General features: G+C 37.2%; 1 protein-coding gene across 1 annotated transcript; it reads left to right on the top strand.

The window, feature by feature from the left end:
* Positions 1–17652: 17652 nt before the first annotated feature.
* On the top strand, positions 17653–21066 carry LOC115926843 (paraneoplastic antigen Ma3 homolog). Its single transcript, XM_030992304.1, has 2 exons — positions 17653–18104; positions 18922–21066. The coding sequence occupies exon 2, from the start codon at positions 19971–19973 to the stop codon at positions 21039–21041; it is 1071 nt and encodes a 356-aa protein (XP_030848164.1). The 5' UTR covers positions 17653–18104; positions 18922–19970; the 3' UTR covers positions 21042–21066.
* The last annotated feature ends 5759 nt before the right edge of the window (positions 21067–26825 follow it).

Here is a 26825-nt window from a genome sequence, read left to right on the forward strand (position 1 = left end):
TTGAGCAATAAATAGCTTTTGCGATGTTTATCAACTACAAATATTTATAAGTAGTTTATCAATCCATAATCTCATTAATATCTTGAATAGATTTCAAACGTCATCCACTTTCGGTTGAACCCATCATATTGGAAACATGAAATAGCAAATTACTCATTACCGCTCTCTTGAAATGGTATATGACCTGAAAGTGAAACGAAGAGGTGCACAATTATATCAATGATATTTCCTATTTAATATAGTGTATTTAGTATAACGAGTTAATATCATGATGATGTATTTCGTTTGTATTAGTTCCTGCCCCGATATTATTGTAAACAAAATAGGCCTGTTCTTATTTTGTTTCGTTTCTATGTATATGATTTCGAATTCAGATATGTAAGGACTGGAAATAAAATGATGAAACATTAAAATTCTCATTCACAGCGATTGTTTTATTATTATAGGAATAGGAAGTTCTTTCTAGTCAGTTATCTTTTAAAATGAGAACAGGATCTTAGTTCATATTTTGGCACGACTGATAAGAAAACAATGCCTATTGATATTATTTTTGAAAGTGATTATCAATATTCGTTGTGTTACAATAATTTATTTGTCACGTTTTGTTTTATGTTAAGGCCATTAAACCTTTGTTGAAATTAAACAATCATAAACATCATGAGAACATCGTCCTAATGAATTATCTTTATCTTCTCTTATGAATATTTACGTACAAGGTTATAGCTAGAAACACATATCAGTTGCTCATGCCGGTTCAATAAATTATTCATATATTTGAAATATTTGATTATTTGATTAATTCATAGATAATCTCTTTACATGGAAAATCGTACAGTCTAACGAATGGGAAATTTGTCGTGAAAAACAAACGCATTTCATATTTCGTTGCAAAAAGTTATGAGTTTTCTGGAAAATTATCTCAAGAATTATATATTTAATCTTTAAAATAGAAATTGAAATTCATATGAAAATGTTATTGATTGGATATGAAATAATAACAGAAAATTAATTTGACTTAATTTCTTGATAAATTATGCACAACTGGTAATATACAAAGATTACGTTAAGCGAAACCTTGGGGAAGTACCAACCAAGCCAAAGAGGTTAATACATAATTTTATTTCATCATTGAAATCTTATTTGAAATACAAAGCAAAATAATTTAAGATACTTTGATAATGAAAAAGTTAAGAAAGTAATAGAAATGTTATAAGGATCATTTTAAGAAATTATGTTGATCTTGTATATAATCCATATATTTCATTTTACTTGTTTTGTATTTTGAAATGTAATAATAAAGTCCCTCTGAAGAGGTAAAGAGAAGAAGAATTTTTTTTTGAAAGGTCCCTTATTTGTTGTAATAAAAATCAAATACTACTAGTTACTTCTGATTACAGTGTTATTAGTTGTATAGACTCGTCGATGTTTAAAGGGTGATTTAGATTTTTTATTTTAACGGCAAGGCATATTCATCATTAATATGCGTATATTGCCAGTGATTGCATACGAAGATCCTTAGGCGTTACTTGCACCCTTTTCTCATTTTAATTTGTTGATTCCGAACTTAACAAACGTATTCTGTTTTTTTTTCAGTTAATCAGATTTAATACAGACTTTAAAAAATGTATTTAACAAAAATATATATTTATGAAATGAATTATGTATATTTTTATATTTAGTAGGTTGGTAAATATCAAACATAAAAAAGAAAAGCTTCTTTGTATAGTCATTTTGTTTACTCCTTTCCATAATCAGAAGGAAACACAAATAAAATGAGACATTTTGGGGGATAATTCTGAGTTTTAAAATAGGCCTACATGGTTTGTATTTTCTAAATTAATGAATACTGTTGAAGCTTATCATAGAGTGGCAATGGAGAGCTTCAAAATGTGTTATTTTCTTCAGTTCTTTACATGAATATAAGAGAAATTTGAACTTTCATATAATTTTTTAAAAATAACACGATCAACACAAGGGCAATTTTAATAGCCTATATTGTACATCCTGTAGAAATCAAGTTAGGATTATGTAATACGTCATTGTGATGTTTGCGCGTTTATAAAGGTGATGGACGGGCTATCGATATTACCTTAATTTGATTTTACGAGAGTAGTTGAAATCGTGTTAAATTTGAACCAGTTTTGAAGAAAACGATAGTAGCATCGCCCCTGAAGTCTCTTTACCCATTGTTTGTCAGTCAATTTGATAAATGGGTCGTTCTATCTAATCGTGAATTTCCCTCTGTATTATTGTGAACATCATCAAACTCCGCTTTTAGTTCGCACTTTACACGACAAAACTGCACCTATTCACTGTTATCGATGCACACAACGTTAATTTCTCTAAGTAATTTGACTTTAAGTTATTGGTTTCATACTGTTTCCAATTTCACACTAATAACATGTTTAAATTGTGACATATTATTCAAAATTAACTTTTGTTAGATTGAGAGTAAACATAAATAAAACAAAGATAATTTTTGCATGCAATTGTATCAAACAATTTTTTTTCTCTCTATATATAATATATCTATATTCTTTCATCAATATTCGTCTTCAAACACATTTGTTTTTGAAAATCCTTGCAGAAGTTTGTCTTAAAACTAATGACATCCTCTTTCACATCATTATACAATTTAAGTGAAATTTTGTCATCAAATTTTTGGAGCTCCCAACAACTTTAACCGTATAGGCTGAATTATCTCGGTAAAATAATAATTTTGAAGCACTAGAAATGTAGGACAGAGGTATATCAAGACGAAGGTATCTATCAAATGTATGTGTTACCTAAAGACAAGTTTAATCAGGTTAATTGATAAACAAACACGGTGTGAAATGCTTTTTAAAGGGTAATTTTTCTTTTTGTGTGTTTTTTTACAACACAAGAGCAATAAATGAGAAAGAGCAAAACATTGCCATCATTGGATACTACCCGATACTGTTCATGAAACTCGTTATTTTGATCGAGCTGTAACTATGGAGGCTACGAATACGATATTGAGTTGATTGTTATTTCCACGTTTAAAATATTGGGTATACTGTTAGGCATACGTCAACTGGCACACAAGCATGTTAGAAAAAAATTATGTAAACAAATATTGCCACGCCATTATGTTGACTTTTTAACTGCTCGATTGCCCTTTCATCCTCACGTTGCTGTATTGTAATATTATCTATAAACACAACCATTATAATCAAAATAGTACAAATTCACATCTGTACTAAATATAGGTATGACTTAATTTTGTATGAATCATATGATAATTAATGTCGCCAAGAAAATTATATGAGCGTCAGATTTGAGTAAATAAAAACTGTCTCATGATTATTATCATTATTATTATTATTATGTTGGTTCGCAGTGTTAATACCTTGATATTTTCTTTTTAATCTGAATAAAAAGTGCAGAGACTTGTAAAATTAGACCACTTTGATTCGGGGGAAAAGGACCAATGTGACTGTCACCAAATATTAAAATGAAAATCTCTGTAATCTGCCGGGCAAGTGAAAACAGAGAAGCCTTTCAAATCTACAGACTTAATTATCCGAAATTTCCCCGACAGTAAAAAATGATGTTTCTCCCTGCACCATTTTGCGCAGAAAATAAACGAAAGTAATCCACAACAATATAATCTGACGGGAGGACATTTAGGAAGAATTGTTACACCCCAGCGACTCTCCTGGTTATAAGTCGATGACTATACTATTATGATTAGCAATCTTTCAACAATTATCTTATAATGGAGGCAACGTGTTCATATTGATATTTGCATTAAACGGGAAGTTGCTTGCAAAACTAATAGATCAATGCTTGTGGTTTAAATACATAATGTCAAATTTTAACAATCGTGAAAATGACTACCTTCGATATCATTTTATTGAACCTTGAAATATACTTATTTTTATCAATTACCGCGGATTAATATGGATGGAATATTGGTTGATTGCATTAAAGATAAATGAATATTATTTGATTGTAGCCTTGAATAGTGAGGAGATAATGACTGATTGAAAATTTTGAATATTGATGGCATAAGATTTGATTGCAGTATGAGTAACCATCAAGAAAATAAAAATCACTCGAACATAGAATGATGATGCAATACCAACCTCTAAGACAGTAAAATGAAAGCACCTTTTTCTAGGGCGGTTAATGTTAAAATAGATTATAAATGTATAATATCGATTGAGTGCAACATCAAAATGCATATATATAACGAAATGATCGAATACTGAGCTATCTTGGGTATTAAATGATGTAAAAAAAAACCATGAATGACTATAAACTTAAATAGAAGTTTTCTTGTCCTGTTCATCATGTCGTAGCATAGAATAATACGAGAATTCCCATTGAATGCAACCTGGATTAATGGTTGTATTATGAACATTATTTATTACATCATTAATGAGGAAAGAATTATTTATCGCAGCATATAATGATAATGAATACCCATTGATTGCAACACGGATTAATAGTTGGATATTAATTATTGATTACAGCATTAATGAGGAAAGAATAACTATTGCGACATATAATAATGGGATACCCAATGGTTGCAACACGGACCAATGATTGGATATGAAGTATCAGTGGCGGATCCAGGGGGGGGGGTTGGGGGGGTTGCAACCCCCCCCCCCCCTTGGGCGGCCCCAAAAAAAAAAAAAAAAAAAAAAAAAGGAAAAAAAAAAAAAAAAAAGAAAAAAAAAGAAAGAAAAAAGAACGCACGCTGGAGAGAAACCCTTTCAAGTGCAAATATTGTGAGAAGATATTCAACTCATCTGGTAACTTAACCAAACACATGATAACTCTGGATATAACTATGTATTAAACTGTTACTTGATTTAAAAAGACGTTATCATGCACTGCTTTTTATGGTCTCCATTGTGTTAATAGATGCCAGGAAAACATCACTTACGGGGTTCAAATAAACACCCCCCAAAAAATCGGCTCGCCGCTTCGCGGCTCGTGGACGATGCTCCGCATCGTCATTATTTTGGTCAACCCCCCCCCCCTTAGCAAAAAGCTAGATCCGCCCCTGAGTATTGACTACAGCTTTGATGTGGAAAAAAAATTATTTATCGCAGCAAATGAAAATAATGGAATACACATTGATTGTAACACGGATTAATGGTTGGAATTGAATAATTGAATACAGCAATAATGAGAAAATAATCATTTATCGCAACATGGAATGATGGTATCGTTGAATGCAGCATAACAAATGAGTTGATTGTAAACTGAGTGTTGCATTAAATAAACGTGAAAGACCAACTGAATGCGACTTAGGACGATGATGAAATGTTTATTGATTATAACATAGAAATTGATGTCACGGTCAGAGTAGCGGAAACAAAATCTGCTGCTGCCATGTTCTTATTCTTTTATTTTGCCCTGTCCCCAGCCTTTATATCTTTCACTCTTTCTAGTGTATGTTCACAAACTCAATTCTTTTTTTGAACATTCGGAGATCATCATAATATATTCAATATTTAACATCTTTATTTCAAAGAGAAAATTTCAAATTACGTTGGTTTACTGAATTTATATATTTTTTTTAAATTATCAAATTAATCGACGATTTTCAGACAACTGGAATTGCCAATTGCACCTTAGCTAAATAAAAAATTGAGTTTTATTCAGCTGTCTAAAGGAAATGACTCAACCAGAAGATGAAATCAGTGATCCACCCCCAGATAGTTCAAGACCCGGGTTCAAGGTTCATATTTCCGTTTTCAAACCATAACACAATCGTAAGTCATGCTTCAAATACACTTTATTATCAATGCATCAGTATAGAGAATACAGATTTCATATTACATAGGATAACTTTTTTTATCGCAATGCACTGATATTTGTTAAAAGACAGTGCAGTAGTAGATTTAGATATAAGCTGGACTCACAGCGAAGAGGTGGTGTTCATTTTTTAAATTGAGGCAAAATTCAAGAGGCTGTTTATTTTTATAAAAAAGGGGCACTGCGCAACTGAAAAAGGGTACAAACCTGAAGGAAAAGAATTATCTATTTTGATTAAAACTAGATATTTAAATAATTTTCATCCTCCTTGTTTATACCTGACTCCATCAAAAAACAAATTCGTAATGAAAAATTAAACTATCAAATTATTAACGTTGTCTTAAAAAAAATACAAAACTGTGTCGAAAATTGCATGTTTTATAGATTGCTTACTAATAAACGAAAGATAATATGATTTGGAATTTATAGGGCTGGAACAAAGCGTTTAAATCATTAAAGGAGAACTAAGTCCACAGTAACGCAGAGATTTAATGCGTTCTTGCTCATCAATCTACAAGATTTCCTTCCAATGTGTATGAGAAAAGCATAAAGCAAGAAAAAAGTAAAGTTTTTCAGCAGGACATGGGCATCGCCATTTTCTTGATTGCATGACGTACTATGCGGAGTCGTTTATCAACTAAATGCATTCAAATTTTTCGATGCATCCTTCCCAGGTGTTTGTAGTGTTGAAGCATTTCATTCATCTGCTATTATCCTTAGAATTGCATAAATAAGTTGGTGCTGTTCTGGGGTGAAGGTTTTGCATAAATGAAATAGATTTTTCAACCGCTATATTTTACTATTTTCAAATAAATGAGTTACAATATTACTGTTTCCCTATTCTATATATTTTTGAGTTTTTCACCCAATGTAATTTTTACCTTCTCGGCTATGATTTTCCCTCATTGAAAAGTAAAAGTTTTGTTATTCAATTAAAAAGTCTTTCAAATTAAAGTTTGGTGCATGATAAATGTACAACTCTAACTGGTACATCACTTTTCAAGAAAATGGCTTCGCCCATGCCATGCTAAAAAGGCATACATCATGCCAAGAAATCTTGCCATCATTTATATCTGTTGTTCGTAAGATTTATTGTACACAGAAGGCAAGATTTCGTTTTACAGAATATTTACACTTATTATTTGGGGTTAGTTCCCCCTTAATTCAACAAACAATCCATTCTCTTGTGGAAGTTTTCGTTCGTAAATACTTTCGAAAATCAACCTAAGGCAGCATCAATATCTTTATCCGTCACCTTTTGAAATGTGGGAACATTAATGGACATAATATGCACGTGATTCGAGCATGCTCTATATGGGCAATGCAAGAGGCTGTTAACCTTGCACTCGACTGCCTTGAGATGATTCCTTGTAAGTCTCTGCGATAGTGTTTCTTGTACCACGGACATGAGGTTGCTTGTTCCATTCACATTCATCTATTCGCATTAAAAATACAGACCGTCACGCTCGTCGTCGTTGCGCTGCGCCCGTGCACGTAATATTCGCCCTCGCTCAATCGATCGGTGTTTTCGCGGCCTTTGTTTGTGTAATAGACGGCATTGTGCAAACACACCGCGACTGTACAATCATCACTTTGGATGAAAAGCCCGACCATGGAATACAAAAACGGAGAGAGGGGAAAGTGCTATTTTGCTCGTTCCGAACTCGCGCAAAGTGTTGAGCTCATAGGTTGAGCTACAGTTTCAGCAAAAAGCCTAATGATGATTTTCTATGTTGTATGTCACACGGTCGCAGTCCGATCAAGGAGTTTTAAAAGATGGAGTCATTTCTTGCTTCATTCCCTTTGTACCATCTTCGATGCCGCCAGGAGAAAATATGTCAGGCATCTGCTTAACTGGATCTTACTTGTTGATAGGTAGACAAAAGATTCCTGCCTGGCTGCAAACTAACGGGCCCCTTTCAAAGGGAAATATGCTTTTGTAATGCCAATTACTTTTCGCTACCACTCGTCTGATAATACGAGCAGTACATAGTGCTTACCTTTGCAGGAGGCAAGCGAAAGGAAATGGAACAACATTTCCTGAAATATTAATAAAAAACTCGACTGGGCATGTGTGGGCACTAAACTGACTTATAACATCATCAAGAACTGTACAAGAACAAATTCACTTCGTATTTTCGTGAGCCGCAAGTAATCGGCTCACGTGTCAAATTGCAGGTTTTAGGATTGTAATATTGTACTACTTTTCACAAATTATAACTGCTATTATACAATGTATGCAAATATCTTGACACAATAAGGCTTTTGTATTCATATTTTATCATCTGTTCGATTTTCCCCTTGTTAGTTCATACACAAAGTGAAATATTAACGATATTTCTTTGTGAAAAAATTACTACTCAATCAAGATTTCCAAACCTCGGATATCAAAGGTAACAGCGCACCTGTAGATTCTATTGTGCAACCTTAGAAAATGGCAGCTGCTTGGAATAATTTGTTGCCGGTTGGGACCCCAGCTCCTAAAACTCCTTGGTCCGATCTAAAGACGTTTTAAAGACTTTCGTTCAAGTTTATAGAGACCGGGACAGAGACCAACATTTCCAAGGTGATCTACAGTGAATATCACATGGATTTTGCCCAATCTCGACGTTTATATACCGTGTGAGAATCGTCATTATTTTATTTTAAAAGTCAGCTATGAACGAAAGGTTATCATACATGACTGTTTTGAAAGAGTGTTATCTCCCTAAATCGTTTGGTATCATTTTTGTGTGGTATGTGTTCACGCTCGAATGAACAGGAGGCATTGTTTGCAAGAGTGCAAAAGTCGACTAGCGCAAAAGTATCAAAGTGAGAGAATGAATTTAATGTATCAAATGAGACGCATTGCATTTGCTTTTTGCAGAAACAAAGTCACACACACACACATACACGCGCGCACATAAAATAATGTTCAAATCAGTAGAATTTCAGAATAAATAACCCCTCAAAAGACAATTAATGTGGACAAAAATTTGGTCTTCACAAACTTTCTTTTTATTCATGATTTATGTATCATGTATAAATATTTATTTCAACTGTTTTATTATATGATGCAATGTTTATTTCTGTACAATGTAAAATATCAAATTCAGCCAATGACTGCAATGGATTTTGTTTTTAATACAATAATTTAAATAATTGAATTGGAATAATTGAACTGAAATATACTTTAGTAAACTCCGATATTAATGCATGATGTCAAAGATTTAAAAATGTATTCTATGGGAGACAACCCCCTCCTCCTTTCACTTGGCTTTACACGTTATGTTCCGAGCGAATTTTAAAAATATTTCATTAACGAATATGAGATGTAATAACCTTTAAATATTTTAATAGATCTCTTAACTATTTTACATCAATTTGATATTGAAATTTCTCCCCAGATCCTTGGTTACAAACTATCTCTACATCTCTACATAGCTGGAATCCACTTTGCATATAATTACAAGTTGTTATGTTTGGTAAGCGGCTGGCAAGCTTTAGAATTGCCAAGGGAAACCTTTCTTTAAAAATTATGTCTAAAAATTAGTAAACAGGGGGTGTTTCATAAAGCCGTTCCTAAAGTTACGCATGACTTTACGAACAACTCTTTTATGAAAAGCCAAATGGAATGCTCAATCATTTTTTAACTTCATGCATCATCTAAAGTTGAAATGTGCAGATGTAGATTAACATTCTTATTATAACAAACACTTTTAATACAAAGTATATTTTTTGCCATAATTTAATTGAGGTTATTAGAAATACAGTCACACTTTGTGAAAACATCAGGAAAAACTTTGTGCATCCTATCTGGCACTTCATATTCAAGTCGTTCGTAAAGTCATGCGTAACTTTACGAACAGCTTTATGAAGCACCCCCAGGTCTGAAAGTGGTGTGTCTTTAAATTTTGTAAAAATCGAATCGAACTCCGGTCTTCCATGACATTCGTGTGACGTCCACTATGTCGATGTGCAAATCTAAAAGTCCCTTTACTGCCAATGATGGTATGGACATAGTGAGTCCATAGTTACAGTGATATTATTATTAAGAGATATGCATTTCCCACTAATAATAAGCTATGCCGAAGTCTCGACTTGGTATACTTCTTCCCGTGATTCGATAGCTGATCGAGGAATATACTAACTAAGGCAGCGACCATTTGGCATGACGAAATAAAGCTCAAACTCTGTCAGCCAATTCAGGGCAAAGGCCTATCTTAAAAGGATAGTTGAGTTTTGGTATAGAAGGCGCTGGACAAAATAATTTTTTATAAATGATGAAAAAAAGAGTGTCAAATTTGAAGAGCATACAATTTTAATGACAAAATCATCATTGTTTGATCAAAATCGGTTCAAAGACGGCTGAAATATCCATGAATATAACCATTTCTAATATTTTGGGGGGACCCACAAATATTCGATAACTTCGAACCAGCCGTAGAAAAAACGAAATAGCGCCTTATACGTTTTATTCCAGCCAATGTCAATGTTGACTTTATCGTGCTGGTTATAATACGCACAACCATCCGGTCCGTGTATTGTTATTATTATTAAATTATTAAATTAACGGTCATCGTTTTTTTTTTCTTTCTTTAGTGGAGCTAAATTGATATTCGGATTTAATCTAAATTTCACACATTTTGGGGTCTAAAACTACCTTCATAACAATTTTAGGTCCTAAAAAGGCACTAGAAATGTCATAAATAAGAATAAGAGCAATAACTATTCACTTTGAAGGCATATGCGGTCGTAAACAACTCAACCGTCCCTTTTAAACCGTCATATTCTGACTAGATGGTGTGCACCATGTCGAAATAAAGTAAACGTGACATGTCAGTCATGAAGTGAGATTTTTAAACCAACTTGGAGGGAGGGGGGGGGGGGATATTTCTTGATCGTTCGGTTTATTTCGAATCGTCTCTAAGCTCCTTCAGTACACTCACTGTGCATGCCTGTCACCGATAGCTCAATGATTGAAATTAATGAAGGTCGAAACAGGTACGTGAATGTGCTTCCAATATCATTATAGGTAAATTAAATGAAATTTAAAGACATGATATACACGAATGCTTTAACATTGATAAAATACGCTTTATTTCGTCAAGTGTATGGACGAGTTCATCATGACGTAATGAAGTCATGGACTACCAGACATCAACTGATAGCTCTTGCTGCCCATCTTTTACCTAACACTTATTTTACATCATAGCCTCCTTTAGTCGCGCATGCATGACTGAATAAATCTCAACTCAACTATATTCATTTATTTTGTAATGTGACGATAGACCAGTTTACTAACCTTTTCAAATTGATGGATATTTTTCTTTCCTGGGGACCTAGTGACGAGTCATTTAATATCCTGTTTTAACGAATGAACTACAATACTTGGAATCCAGTCTGTATACACTACTTGTTGCTATGTCGGGCAAGTCTCGACCAAGTTTTCAGGTTGTCAAGAATAATTATTCCGATTATTTTTGCATGCGTTACGAAATAAACCTCTGTTTGATCAGCCTTTCTAACTGCTAATCCATGAATCACGAAGCTAAATGTGGAATTTTAATTTTCATCTTCTTCAACAAAGTTTGCCAGGTGTGAATGACATGGAAATTGACAATGCGGTATTTCTGCGGCTGTACGCCAATACGGTCTAGGTATCACCATGAAGCTCCTGGTATCACTGACAGATATCGCTTGCAAAGTAGTTAAAAAATATATTGTTGAATGGGTGTATCTCACTGCATGTAGCCAAAAGAGTATGCACATGCGTCTATTTAATGTAATCGCGGATTGATTTCGAAATATCTGTATTATAAGCAGAAATTAATTGTAATAGTTATGCACAAGACGCCGTGTACTGCATGTATTACAATTAATTTCTGCTTATTTAGATATTTCGAAATAATTCTGTAATTATTGCTTCATTCCATCATGTGCAGACTGAATGCTATTGAGGCACCGTGAAAAATGTAATTGATAGAGTCTGTAATCATGATATTAGCCGCGACTTATTTGGATGAAATGAAGGTAACTATTAACCTGTTAATTACATCTAACCAGCATTAGAAAGGGCTCCATGCTTTTATTAACCTTATTCATCAGTCCTTAATTGGTCCCTTAATATTAAAGCAAACAGTGTGTTTAAACATAAACAGGGTTGGTTTATTTAGGATGCAATTAAAGAGTGATGAATAAAAGTTACACAACTTTATAATCAATATCATTAATGATTATATCAATTCATATGCTAATATTAGACAATTGGATAGTACTGACAACTTATATGGCTCACTTTTTAAATTTGATTTGATTTGATTTTATTCTGCATTCATGTAAGTACACAGTTTTTTTATAACAATAATAATGATAAGTACAATAAGAGACATTTGTATTAAGCGCTATATAAAAAAAAAAAATATTATTATAATTATTATTATAAGTATTTTTCTGACAATGAATCAAAAATAAGCAAATACATATATATATATATAAATTGTTATTTTCAAAAACGAAATGATAAACGGTCATAAATATTAATTTCCCTTAAACATTATAAAACATTATACAAATATTTGCGTAAAATGGACTGTGATTGTAAGCATATTGCTTGATAATACGACAGCCCCAGACAAAGCTCATGAAATAGATTAACACATTTATTAAGCAGAAACGGATAGGTAATTGAAAATACAAATTGTGATGATGGTGATATTGACAATGCAGATGATGATGATGGTGACGATGATGATGATGATTATGATGACGACGATGATGATGACGATGACGATAATGGATCCCTAAATTTAACAAATAGCCATATATTATGTTCGACTGCACTTTACAGTTATGCTATCAAAGGGCTATCCAACCCTTGTAGAAATTGATTTGTATGAAAGTAGAAAAGAAACGAAAACAGAATGGCAAAAGTTTACAATGAATCGGACCAATAGCAAGGAAGTGATGAATATTTGAAATAGCAGATCACTACGGCTATGCGAATCTCAAATTGGTAGTTTGGTCAGTGGATTGTGACGTAGGACGTGGATTAAATATCATAAATTTCAGTTTTTCCCCGTAAGTTTCTTCTCCCTTGGGGCACTACCCAAAATATATTATAAATAGCATATTAATACAGGTCCTATCAAAATAAAATATCCCTCTGAGCCATTGTTTTTTAATTTGTTTTAATAATTTTTAGTCATACAGATGGGAAAGTAGTCCGGCACTACATCACATTGCCAATACCGCTTAAGCCAATTTGAAGAGTCCATGCATATAGTGATTACAACTTTAAAAAATGCATAACTTTCTTATGTTTAGTCAGATTTAATTGAAACTTTCATCAGTCTGCTTCTCTGATTTTTCTGCTTGCGTTTAGAGTAGATGTCTATTTGGGTTGGATTTCCCTTTAAAGGTACTATGTCCCATTTGCAGGCCAAAAAAATGAAAAAGTTAAATTCCAACTGCATTTGAAAGATAATACTGATTTAGAACTTCCCTAAAAGAGATGGGGCTTGAAAACGTCTTCAAGTGGGAAAATAACGACTATTAGTTGTCAAATCGACTTTAGGGCTATAGAGCCCAAAAGTAATAGTCTTGATTTTCAGACAATTGTACCGAATGGTCATACGTTTTATGCTGCGCAAAGATTCAATCAGTTTAATCTTGGCCATCACAAGAAGTGGGTTTTTGATGTAGACAAATGCTCATGTACCCTTTACAACTCTTTTCATGTATGTTATTACCAAAGAAGAAAAAAGCCAGTCAGTCACTCAATAGTGTCTGACAGTGAAGTCTAGCAAGTAAACGGGTTTCCTTGCATAATTTGAATATGAGGACAGTACTAACGTTTAAATTTCACAGATAGGACATACATGACATATTCATAATTCCTGCAAAGTTCTACAGCATTTGAGGTTGGCTGCAAAAGGGACATAGTACCTTTAACAGAAGAATTGAGGTTTGGGATATTTTTGCAGGTATTGAGAAATCTGGGTAGGTTATTCCTCAGTTTGGGAGCAGCATTTGTGAATGCTCTGTCACCAAGTAATAATAGTGTAGGAAGCGTCTTGGGAGGCGGATGGTTCAGCGTGATGCCTGGAGAGGAGCGACGGGAGAAGCGGGATGGCAGCCTGATAATTATGAGTTCAAATAGGTATAGGGAGGAGAGAGACCGTGGATGAAGGTGAGAAGAAGTATTTTGCAATGAATCCGGGACCTGATGGGTAGCCAGTTTAGTTGACGAAGAATATATGACAGAACCTGGGTGAACCTGTGGCAAGTCTGGTGGCAGCGTTTTTAATTCGCTGTACTTTCTCAATACAGTACTCAAGGCGACTGATGATGAAGGCATGGATAAAGGTGAGTATTGACCGATCGTACAGATATTTGCGAATTCGACGGATATTGTGTAGATGGAGGAAGGCTGCCTTTCATGTCATCAGAACATTCGATCCATGGTCATGCATGTTCGAATTAAACATGCAAACATATTTACTGACATGAGATGCAGGGAAGATAAGCATTGCCGATTCTAATATGGGGGTGTGGATCTTTTGCAGTTGCTGACGTGCGCCAATGATGAGGATCTCTTTCTTATCATCATTGATCAGCAACCTATTCTATACCATCCAAGATCGAATGTCACTGAGACAAGACTCAATCACTACAATATCTTTTTTTTTTCTTTCTCTTGCACCATCATTAGGCTTAAATGAATAGTAAAGCTGCATGTCATCGGCGTAGAAGTGGCAAGTGCAATATGTTTCTCATGGACATCGAACAGATCGGAAGTGTAGATAGAGAACAGGTCTGAGGGGAATGCCGCACTTCAGATTGAACCTCTCAGACTGGGAGCCACTGACAATTATACGCTGACTCCTACCAAGCAAGCAGGTACGATCGAAACCATTCCGGTGCACATTTTGGAGAGAGTGACCTAACTTGGTTTACAGACGACTTATGGGCGGCGTGATCTATGGTGCTTGGTGCTGGAGATGGTTGGAGACACACACATTTTCAGTCAAACCATTTCAATTGTTCGCATGAAGAACGTCCCAAAGTCATTTGATAAAGTGCCACCGTGTCTGGATTATGAGGATCGAAGAGGAGCATCTCAGTCATCATGTCATGTCCAAGCAGCTTGCTTGTGCAATGGAACAGTCGCCGTGGATTAGACTGTCTTGTGCTTGCCGATGAGTGATGTCTAGAATTCATGTCAAGCATCAATCGTCACATTATTTGGAGATCAATGTCAGAACATGACGTGCGTCTCCATTTACACTCTGCTCGTCTCTTTAACCTTTTAGCCATCTTCATATCGATTGAACAAGATCTCTTTGAGATTATCTTTGTTAAAGGTTATACAAAGTTTTGGTAATTTTTGAAAATTGGCTGGATATTGATTCCTTACAATTTTTATATATTTGTCTTCCCCTACGGATGTATTATAAGCACTAAAAAAATTAGCCCGTAAAACACTTCTGATTTCGAGATATAATGAATATCAAAATTTACCGGTGCTCCCGGCAGATTTTGATAAATTTCAAATAGCGCCTACGGCCATACAATGATAGCTGCGACCATGAAAATCTCAGAATATGCAGTTGTGATATACAATTTCCAAATGGGGATAGCAAATCGGCCGATTTTAGTCAAGAAATATGTATAAGACTTTTTGAATTTTAGAGTATGGTGGCCTATAGACAACTGCTAAACACATGCGAAAAGAGTCGCCCAGATGCTCCATTCCGAATAATCGAAGGATCGATTGATAATGTTGCAGATCATGCTTCAACATCGTCTTGTATTCCATCTCTTATCCAATACAGCTTAACCACCACCAGGGCGAGATGGCCCTATAAACTTTATTTATCAAGAAAAAAACATATTCCCACTATCACTTCATGAAAACCGGTAAGAAAATATATTCAACCCTTATGGGAAACAGTGTATATACCACGAGCCTCTTTGCTTCATTGAATCTTTGCAAGCCGTCGACTATTATAGTCGAAGTCATAGGTCAGTGATCCGCAAACAATATCGAATAACATGATCATTGGTATAGCATCATATTGTCAATTCCGCTGGCAGATAGCCAAAGCTCTATTGGTATTACAAACGATAATATAATGAAATCAAAATCCGGGCTATATGCGGTTCTCATTCGTTATGCACATATGGCATGTTGTATTATAATAGCATGGATATACTAGATACACAATCATGGTAATAGTAATACAATATGATGGCAAATAAGAAAGCTCTGAAATGTGTGGTCTATGCGAGAGGATTCATCGGGATGGTGTTGTATAATGAACGTATCTATAGAAGTGTTCTCTGTACGAGAGTTAAGAGTATCATTGCGCTTTAAGAGAAATCAAAGTAATTGGATTACTTTTAAGAGAGATTCATCATGATATGCGATTGAACAGTAGTTAAAAAACATCAAGTTTTACCCTAAATGTAATACAAAGTTTTGGGAAATTTTGAAAATTGGGTGTATAATGATTCTTCACAATTTTGATATATTTGGATGTCCCTGTGGATGTATTATAAGCACTAGGAAATTTAGCCCCTAAAACACTTCTGCTTTCGAGAAAAATTTAATATATTAAAAATGTACTGGTGCTCCCGGTAAATTTTGATAAATTTCAAATAACGCCTACAGCCATACAATGGTAGCTGCGACCATGAAAATATCAGAATATGTAGTTGTGATATATAATTTCCGAACGTTATAGCTAATCGTTCGATTTTAGTCAAGAAACATTTTTGTATAGCTTAATCAATATCTTGACCTTGAGAGGGAGCTATACAACACAAATAGTTTATTATTTACAATTTCATAACTTTTTACTTGATTTCAACCGCGACAACGATCATTGAATCTAGTAGGATCCGCATATGCTTCCAATATGTTCTTTTGAACCAAATTCATGACCCCATACCTAAACTTTGTATTACCTTTAAGTCGATAATAATGATTTTTGTGTTACAATGCCAATTCAACTATGTACATAAATTGTCTAAATGTTCTAAATGTTTGGAGGTGATTTTACATAGAAATTTTTAAAATCAAGGCACCTGGTTTTTTAAGGAATGGTTTTACCAAAGGTATGTTTTGAACTTTGGATAGACCGGTAAAACTTACTTGAAATCCAGTATGCATACATGATGACATGTTATGTCGGGCAAGCTTTAGTTTGTCAAGAACATGCGTACAATTTTAATATGTTAGTTAATCGGTCTATTGACAATGCAAAATAATAATGTACATAAATATGGCATTTTGTATAATAGTTGAAGAGATATACTGAGAGTATATAGCTTATCGAGTTTCAAAAATGCTAAGGCCCCTGGATTTTCTTAGATTATTTTTATTATGATCCCGATAAACAGTGCTTTCGAATAGTCTAAAAACAAATGAAGCCATTTAAAAGCCGTTTTTTATAAAATAAAGCAAATTAGAATGACAAAATATTAGTATGCAGAGGAATAGTTGTACATCTAATTTTTTTTATTTTTTATTTTTTTCCAAAATAAAAACAAAGTTATCATTGGGAATATATATTAAAAGACAAAGAAAACCCATATCAAGGTATATTGTTTTTAAACAATCATATTGAGAGTGAATAGAAAGGCTAAAAAGAAAGCAATACATGTTATAGAATTATGTTATGGAATCATAGTTCACAAATCAAACGAAACAAAATTCTGAAATAGAAATTGAAATTGAAATAAAGTATTATTTGTTCTTTAGAAAGTTTGTTTTCACTGGTATAAGTTCTGTAATGGAATGTCGCATTTTTCACTAATTACGAAATGAATAAATGAATCAAAACGTCTGTATATACAAATTGTCCTTTCACATGTCAGACCCTGTTTATTAACAAGATATATTCTGTTTTTTAGTAAACCTATATTGCTTTAAATTGTAACACCCCTCTTTGAATTGTCCCTTTAAACCTTTTTTAGGTTTCGACCACCTAGCTGGTATATGCCACTGGTGAAGGGAACAAAGAGACCCCTGTCCTATAGGCCTTGTTTATGTCAAAACCCAGACCACTTCCCTAATTTGTAGAGTACATAAACAATGAATGACCAGTGGATACATTTACTGGTACTCCCTTTGTCTTAGGGATAGGGAATATTGGGGTTGTTTGCCTGGTTTGGGAGGAAGATTGGCTCTCCCTTTGAGAGCTAATTTGGACACCAGCGAGACAAGTCATATTTTTAGGAGAGTACAAGAACCATATTCTTGTACTGTTAATTCTTCTACTGTTAAATATTGTATTCTTCGCCTGGTTGTCACCCTCCCTGAACAGGTAAGACCCACTGTTTTCTAATTCCTTTTAATTCATTGCTAAGGCTGTAATTGAATATTGCCTTTTTAATATAGTTGTTCATATTCACTATCATAAGTCTTTAGTAGTATTTTATTTGATAGAAGAAGTGAAATGAATTACATTCAGTCAGAATAGAATAGGATATGTTCTATTTCAGTATGTTATACTGTCCTGATAATTATTCTTGGTTTACACTAAGAACTAAGAAAGATTTGATATATTTTTTATTTCATCAACATAATGATTTGGCCTAACTCAATTTGCCAATGTTTAGTTATGTTCTGAACTTTTCAATTCTATTCCAGTCGAGATGAGACTTGGAATATAATAGCTTGGGTTTTACTCTATCATTTCATGATATTGTTGTACAGTTGAGCTCATGTTTCGTAGCATAGTTATGTTGTGTTCTATACTACTTTGTATATATTTTATTCTTAGTTTGTTGTGAATAAGTTTATTAAGTTAGTTGTTATCAACTCATTCTTTTCTCTCTCTCTCTCTCTCTCTCTCTTTCTTTTCTCTCTCTCTCTCTCTCTCTCTCTCCCTTTCTTTCTCTCTCTCTCTCTCTCTCTCTCTTTCTTTCTCTCTCTCTCTTTTGATTCATCCTATTCATGTCGGGTTATATAGAATTACATTTATTAAAATCTCATTGTTGTATTAATAATGGAGAGCTAATTTGGACACCAGCGAGACAAGTCATATTTTTAGGAGAGTACAAGAACCATATTCTTGTACTGTTAATTCTTCTACTGTTAAATATTGTATTCTTCGCCTGGTTGTCACCCTCCCTGAACAGATATCGGTCGCCCTGTTCAGCCCCTTAAAAGTCCTACTGTATTAGACGATCGGAACTGGTTTAGACTGTCCCCCTGTTACCAAGGCAACGTTCTCCGCCCTGGCCAAGAAGAACAGAAGGATTGATAGTTTTATACCTCAAGATAATTATAGTCCCTTTCTTTTAAACCTGGTAAAGTTATTTTACCTGTATATGTTAAGAGTTATCACTGTTAGTTTGTGAAGCCTTGCATGTCGGCTAAAGATTCCGCGGATATATATAACTATTATATGTTTATCAATACATGTTTTTTATGTATTATACTTATTATTTGGATGAGTGATATTTTGTAGCTTAACCTACCCTTGAGGTTAAGTTGTTAATAAATCCTTTCTTACGGATCTTTCACTCAAACTACTTTGTGGAGATATCCTTTTTTGTTTTCTTGGTTCTTTAACTAAAATCTCCTGTATAAAATAAACCCCTGAACTGGGTGCAGGTGAACAAGGATTTACCTGTGACACAAATGGAGGCACTGCCCGGATATTAAATTTTCTTGGAAAATAATAGTTGTTTTTCCCAAAGGAAGAATCTGTTTAGATTATACATTTTTTTGTAATTGCTTTAATTGAGAATTAGGTTTTCTTTACCTCTCTCTTTTGCTTAGAAGAGATTAACTATTTTCTGTGTATGATTGTTGTTGTGTTGATTGCCACAACTTGTAAAACACTAAGTTGGACATAGCGTATATTTGGAAGTGGTCTTAATAATTTGAAGTGTGACCTTATCAAATTTTTTGCTGTTGTTCAGGTCAAATCAGTAGCAGCCCTACTACTGACAGGCGTAACAGTAAACAAGGGGTAGCTTGTCCAGCTCAGTTGTTATTGTGGTTTTTATTTTGCTATTTCGAACAATTCTCATCATTTAATTATTTTGTTGTCTTCTATATAACAATTAACACTTTTTTTTAAAATCCTGATTGGTGCTATAAATTGTACATTTAGGCACCTTAATATTTTAATTAATTTTTTTACCACGTTTGGAAAGTTAACCCTTATAATCGTTTAAAGATGTCTCTCGACTCTGAGTTTAAGGCCGAGCTAGAGAAGTTTCTGGCCGATCAGGGTAAGACACTCTTAGACCTCACAGAATCACTTAGTGATAGCAGTAGTACCAATGCTAGTCCCCCAATAGAGCCCAAACATGATACCGTACCAGAGACTGTGGTGAAACACATAGTCTCAGCTCCATCTTCCCACAGGCGCCGACTCCGTCTGTTTTCTGGGCGACGACCTGTACCAAATGGTGAAGCGGACTTCGACAATTGGAGACGTCAGACCCAGCTGATAGTCGACGCGGATGATTTGTCGGAGTCTGAGAAAATCAGCAGGCTAACAGAAGCTCTTTTACCTCCTGCCAGTAACGTAGTATGGGCATTAGGGAAAGGTGTGAGCGCCAAGGATAGTTTAGAGGGGCTGGAGAAGGCATTTGGCACCACCTCCGATGGGGAGGAGCTGTTCCTACTTTTCACAGAATGTTATCAGGCCAGTGAGGAGTTTCCATCGGACTATCTACTTCGACTCCAAGACCTCCTGATCAGGGCCCAAGAGAACGATGGGATAAATGCGGGAAGGATGGACAAGGCGAGGGTCCATCAGTTCTCTCGTGGGTGCCTGTATAACGACGCCCTCCTTCACACCCTGGCATTGGGAAAGCGGCTCCCACCCCCTGATTTTGTGTCCCTCCTTCATGAGGTGAGACAGGAGGAGCGGAAAGAGAAGGAAAAGGAGGTGAAGCGTAAGAGTGGGCAGAAAGGAAAGGGATGCCATGAGCAGGTAGTACTCCAGGAAACGGATCGAGTGGCAGAGCTCCACGAGATGATGGTCGCCTTGCAGCATCAAATTTCGAGCTTAATGCCCTCTGGGAGTGCAGCTGCCCAGGCAAGACCAGAAGCCACCAACCAGAGGTCTAATGGGAGACAGAGAGGACCCAGGAAGCCCGCTTATCGCCTGATCTGCTACAATTGTGGAAAGGATGGCCATCGCATGGATGAGTGCAATGGCGAAACCAATGCTGTTTTGGTGCAACAGAAGATTGCAGCAAGAAACCAGCCAGCGGGAAACGCCGAAGGCCGCCAGTAAAGGGACGACAGGTGGCCAAAGACAAACCCAAGAAGAGTCCCATAAGGCGATCTGCAAAGGTGAATTTGCAGATGAAGCCATCTCAGGCCACATCCAAGAAATCTCCAGCTGCACTAGTGGGTGACCAATCCACTGTCTGGGCTGAGGTCGACGGAGTGCCCTGTGAGTGCCTTATGGACACTGGATCCCAAGTGACATGCATATCTGCTGACTTCTATCACAAGAAGTTAGCTCATCGTCACTTGGAATCCATTGACGACCTGCTCGTGGTTGGTGCAAGTGGAAGCACAGTTCCCTACATTGGCTACATCGAGATCCATTTGCACTTCAACGCTGACGAGGCCGGCGTTCAAGCAGACGAAACCACACTGGCACTGGTTACTCCAACCCGAGATGGCAGCGATCGAATACCCCTCCTCATTGGTACCAACACTAGTGTAGTAAGGAGAATGTACGAGAGCTGCAAGCAGAAGGCAGGAGCAGATTTTCTCCAGACGTTGAAGGCAAGTAGTGCCCTTGTCTCTGCCTTTCGACGAGTTAACACTGAACAAAATGAAATTCTTAACCTGCGACCACCCTTGAAGGTCATTCTACCCAAGAATGAAGCTGCCAAGCTAAAGAGTGGCGAGACGACAACATTGAAAGGCAGAGTGGACTTTCATGGAGCACCAGCATCCTTACTCATGATAGAAGAAGGCAACAATTGTTTTTCTGCTGGTGGTTTGATTGTGAAACCCACCCTTTCGTCACCTTCTGAGTCATCCTCTTACACAGTACAGGTAGTAGTATGCAATGAATCACAACGAGACATTGTGATTCCTGGTGGAGTCCCCATTGCATATGCTTTTGCGGTAGATGTGTTTGAGAGTTCCACCGAGCCCCAGAAGGTAAATTGCAATACTGCAGAGACCAACCCCGAGGTAAGGAAGGAGACAGAGTTTAACATAAACCTTGCTGAGTCTTCCTTGACTTCAGAGGACAGAGAGAGACTAACCAAACTCCTACATTCCTACCAAGATGTGTTCTCTGTAAATGATCTTGACATTGGGTGCACCTCTTCAGTCAAGCACCGCATCCAACTATCAGACGATACTCCCTTTCGAGAGAGCTGCCGGAGGATTCCTCCTGCCGACTATGAAGACACCCGGCGTCATCTCCAGGAACTGAAGAAAATGGGCATTATACGAGATTCGCAGAGTCAATTTGCATCACCCATTGTTCTTGTCCGGAAGAAAAACGGAGACCTTCGACTCTGCATAGATTACAGGAAATTAAACAAACGTACTGTCAAGGACCAGTACAACATTCCTAAGATAGAAGATACCCTACACACATTATCTGGAGCAGCTTGGTTCTCCACCCTTGATCTTAAGTCCGGGTACTACCAGGTCGAGATGGAAGAGGAAGATAAGCCAAAGACAGCATTCTGGTGTCCTCTCGGGTTCTACGAGTTCAATCGGATGCCCCAAGGGATCACCAATGCACCAGCGACTTTCCAACGATTGATGGAGAAGTGTATGGGAGATATGGCTATGTCAGATGTCCTGGTATATCTTGACGACTTGTTAGTCTTCTCTTCCAGCCTAGAAGAACACTTCGAACGACTGACCAAAGTTCTATCACGGCTACGAGAGTACGGTCTGAAACTCAATCCAGAGAAGTGCTGTTTTGCCAAGACATCAGTCAACTGTCTTGGGCACGTCGTATCCAAGGATGGGGTGAGCACGAATCCAGACAAGATTGTTGCTGTCCAGTCATGGGAAAGACCTCTATCCGCGAAGGAGTTGAAGACGTTCCTCGGGTTCACAGGTTACTATAGAAGGTTCATCCCTCATTATAGCCGTATTGCGAAACCCCTTCATGACTTACTGCGTGAGTATGAACCACTCCAAAAGCGAGGGAGGAAGCAGAGCTCGTCCAAGTCTAGCAAGTCCATACCAGCTAAACCCAAGCCATCAACACCCTTTGGTGACAACTGGACAGCGAAGTGCCAAGATGCTTTTGAGGAGTTGATAAACAGGCTTACCACGGCACCAATCCTAGCTTTTGCCAACTACTCATCACCCTTCATCCTTCATACTGATGCTAGTACCATTGGGCTTGGTGCTGCGTTGTACCAGATGGTTGACGGCAAGGAAAGACCCATCGCCTATGCCAGCAGGGGTTTGTCAAAAAGCGAAACAAACTATCCAGCTCACAAGCTAGAGTTCCTTGCTTTAAAGTGGGCGGTAACAGAGAAGTTCGTAGACTACCTCCACAGGGCTAAGTTTACAGTCCTAACCGATAACAATCCCCTGACCTACATCCTTACCTCCGCCAAGTTGGATGCCACTGGTCACCGCTGGCTTGCTGCCCTTGCTAATTTTGATTTCACTATCAAGTACCGGCCTGGCAAAAGAAACGGTGATGCAGATGGACTTTCGAGGAAACCTCAAGCATCCCTCGGAGATGATGACGACTCGATCAACACCCAAGACAAGATCGTTAAACTTCTGGAACGTCTACAGGGAGATGAGGGTGTCTGCCCACAAGATGCTTTCAAAGCCATCTGCGAGGTGCATCAAGAAGAAAATTCTGCCCTGATAGAGATGCTCACTGACAGTGAAGCAGCCATTCCAGACGAGTTTAACTTGCCTGTTCCAGGGCAAACTGCACTCCCTTCGTTGACTCCTGGAGACTGGCGGAGATTACAGCTGGAAGATGACTCCATCCGGGAGGTGATCAAGGTCATTGAAAGTGAAACGAGAGTCACATCACAGTTGCGATCGGAGATGCCCCAGGAGGCCAGAGTAATCTTACGGCACTTACGTCACTTGAAGTTGAAGGATGGTGTGCTCTATAGAGTTGGCAAAGGTGTAGATGATAGACCGATGCTTCAGATGGTTTTACCCAAAAGCCATCGCGGGGAAGCATTCCGACTCCTTCATGACGAGACTGGCCACCTTGGGATGGAAAGGACACTCGACCTCCTTCGCAGCAGATTCTACTGGCCACGGATGGATGCGGAGGTGGAACATCGCTGTCAAACCTGCGAGAGGTGTGTTCAGCGAAAGCGGCGTGCCCACCGGTCAGCTCCCTTGGTCAACATAAAAACTACTGCACCTATGGAGTTGGTATGCATGGACTTCCTCTCCCTAGAACCTGATGACAAGAACACCACCAACATCCTTGTCATCACTGACCACTTCAGCAGGTATGCTCAGGCTTATCCTACTAAGGATCAGAAGGCCAAGACAGTGGCAAAGGTTCTGTGGGAGCAGTTCTTCATCCACTACGGTTTCCCGGAGAGGCTGCATTCTGACCAGGGCAGGGATTTCGAGGCTAACTTGATAGCGGAACTGTGTCAGATTGCCGGGATTCGGAAGTCCAGAACCACACCCTACCATCCACAAGGGAATGGCCAAGTCGAGAGATTCAACCAGACCCTCATCAATATGCTTGGTACGTTGGAGGACGCGAGGAAACAGGAATGGCGTCTCCATGTAAAACCCCTGGTCCACGCCTACAATTGTACCAAGCATAGTGCCACCGGAATGTCTCCATATCTTCTGATGTTTGGGAGGGAACCCCGACTGCCGATAGATGTACAGTTTGGGCTTGGAGACCAACAAGCTGCGGCTCCGTCACACCATAAGTACATCCAAGGTCTGCGAGAACGGCTGAACCAAGCACATAGGTTGGCTGCCGGTCAGGTTGAAAAGGCTGCCGCTTATCAAAAGAAGAGATATGACCGGACGGTTCGAGACCAAGCCCTCACAGCTGGAGACAGGGTCCTTGTCAAAAATCTGGGTTTCAAGGGCAAGCACAAACTGGCTGACCGGTGGGGGTCTAGACAGTACATCATAGTCAGGAGGATAAGCAGTGACATGCCAGTCTATGTGGTGAAACCCATAGATGATAATGGCCCCGAGCGGACACTCCATCGCAACCTTCTTCTACCATGCGGATTCCTCCCTCAGGAGCCTGATGTGGAAGTCGTGCAGCCCAAACCAGCTCCAAGACCAAAGCCTCGTAGATCAAAGAGACTACCAACCAACACACAGCCTATTCCAACGTTACGATCTTCTGATGATGAATCTGAATCGGATCTATTTCTTCCTGTGGATCCAGTTGTCATCCTAACTCGTCCCACTCCTGCCCCTCGACGACATAGCTTAATTCCTACCCCATCTGGTCCAGAAGATCCAAATGTATCCCTGAACCCTGACGCTCAGGAGTTTGTACCAGATCACCCTAATATTCTAGAACCACAGCCTCACTTCACAGACCCCGACAATACGGTCCCAGTCACAGACACAGAAGATGAGCCAGAAGGACGCCCTAGAAGATCATCAAGGAGACGTGTTCCCCCAAATCGTCTCTGGTATGGTACTCTTGGGAGGGCGAAATTTAAACTCATGGAAGAACACCTTGCTGTTCAAAAGCAGAGTCTAGTTCTCCTACAGACCTGTTTAAGATAGTTTTTTGTTTTAATTGCCATGGCGGGACGCCATGATTCTAGGAGGGGAGAGTGTCAGACCCTGTTTATTAACAAGATATATTCTGTTTTTTAGTAAACCTATATTGCTTTAAATTGTAACACCCCTCTTTGAATTGTCCCTTTAAACCTTTTTTAGGTTTCGACCACCTAGCTGGTATATGCCACTGGTGAAGGGAACAAAGAGACCCCTGTCCTATAGGCCTTGTTTATGTCAAAACCCAGACCACTTCCCTAATTTGTAGAGTACATAAACAATGAATGACCAGTGGATACATTTACTGGTACTCCCTTTGTCTTAGGGATAGGGAATATTGGGGTTGTTTGCCTGGTTTGGGAGGAAGATTGGCTCTCCCTTTGAGAGCTAATTTGGACACCAGCGAGACAAGTCATATTTTTAGGAGAGTACAAGAACCATATTCTTGTACTGTTAATTCTTCTACTGTTAAATATTGTATTCTTCGCCTGGTTGTCACCCTCCCTGAACAGGTAAGACCCACTGTTTTCTAATTCCTTTTAATTCATTGCTAAGGCTGTAATTGAATATTGCCTTTTTAATATAGTTGTTCATATTCACTATCATAAGTCTTTAGTAGTATTTTATTTGATAGAAGAAGTGAAATGAATTACATTCAGTCAGAATAGAATAGGATATGTTCTATTTCAGTATGTTATACTGTCCTGATAATTATTCTTGGTTTACACTAAGAACTAAGAAAGATTTGATATATTTTTTATTTCATCAACATAATGATTTGGCCTAACTCAATTTGCCAATGTTTAGTTATGTTCTGAACTTTTCAATTCTATTCCAGTCGAGATGAGACTTGGAATATAATAGCTTGGGTTTTACTCTATCATTTCATGATATTGTTGTACAGTTGAGCTCATGTTTCGTAGCATAGTTATGTTGTGTTCTATACTACTTTGTATATATTTTATTCTTAGTTTGTTGTGAATAAGTTTATTAAGTTAGTTGTTATCAACTCATTCTTTTCTCTCTCTCTCTCTCTCTCTCTCTTTCTTTTCTCTCTCTCTCTCTCTCTCTCTCTCTCCCTTTCTTTCTCTCTCTCTCTCTCTCTCTCTCTTTCTTTCTCTCTCTCTCTTTTGATTCATCCTATTCATGTCGGGTTATATAGAATTACATTTATTAAAATCTCATTGTTGTATTAATAATGGAGAGCTAATTTGGACACCAGCGAGACAAGTCATATTTTTAGGAGAGTACAAGAACCATATTCTTGTACTGTTAATTCTTCTACTGTTAAATATTGTATTCTTCGCCTGGTTGTCACCCTCCCTGAACA

The sequence above is a fragment of the Strongylocentrotus purpuratus genome, unplaced genomic scaffold (genome assembly GCF_000002235.5).
Source record: "Strongylocentrotus purpuratus isolate Spur 01 unplaced genomic scaffold, Spur_5.0 spur5_contig_846, whole genome shotgun sequence".
Lineage (NCBI taxonomy): Eukaryota > Metazoa > Echinodermata > Echinoidea > Camarodonta > Strongylocentrotidae > Strongylocentrotus > Strongylocentrotus purpuratus.

What these genes read in the sequence shown, in the direction of transcription:
- LOC115926843 (XM_030992304.1), top strand. Translation starts at nt 19,971, where the DNA reads ATGTCTCTCGACTCTGAGTTTAAGGCCGAGCTAGAGAAGTTTCTGGCC.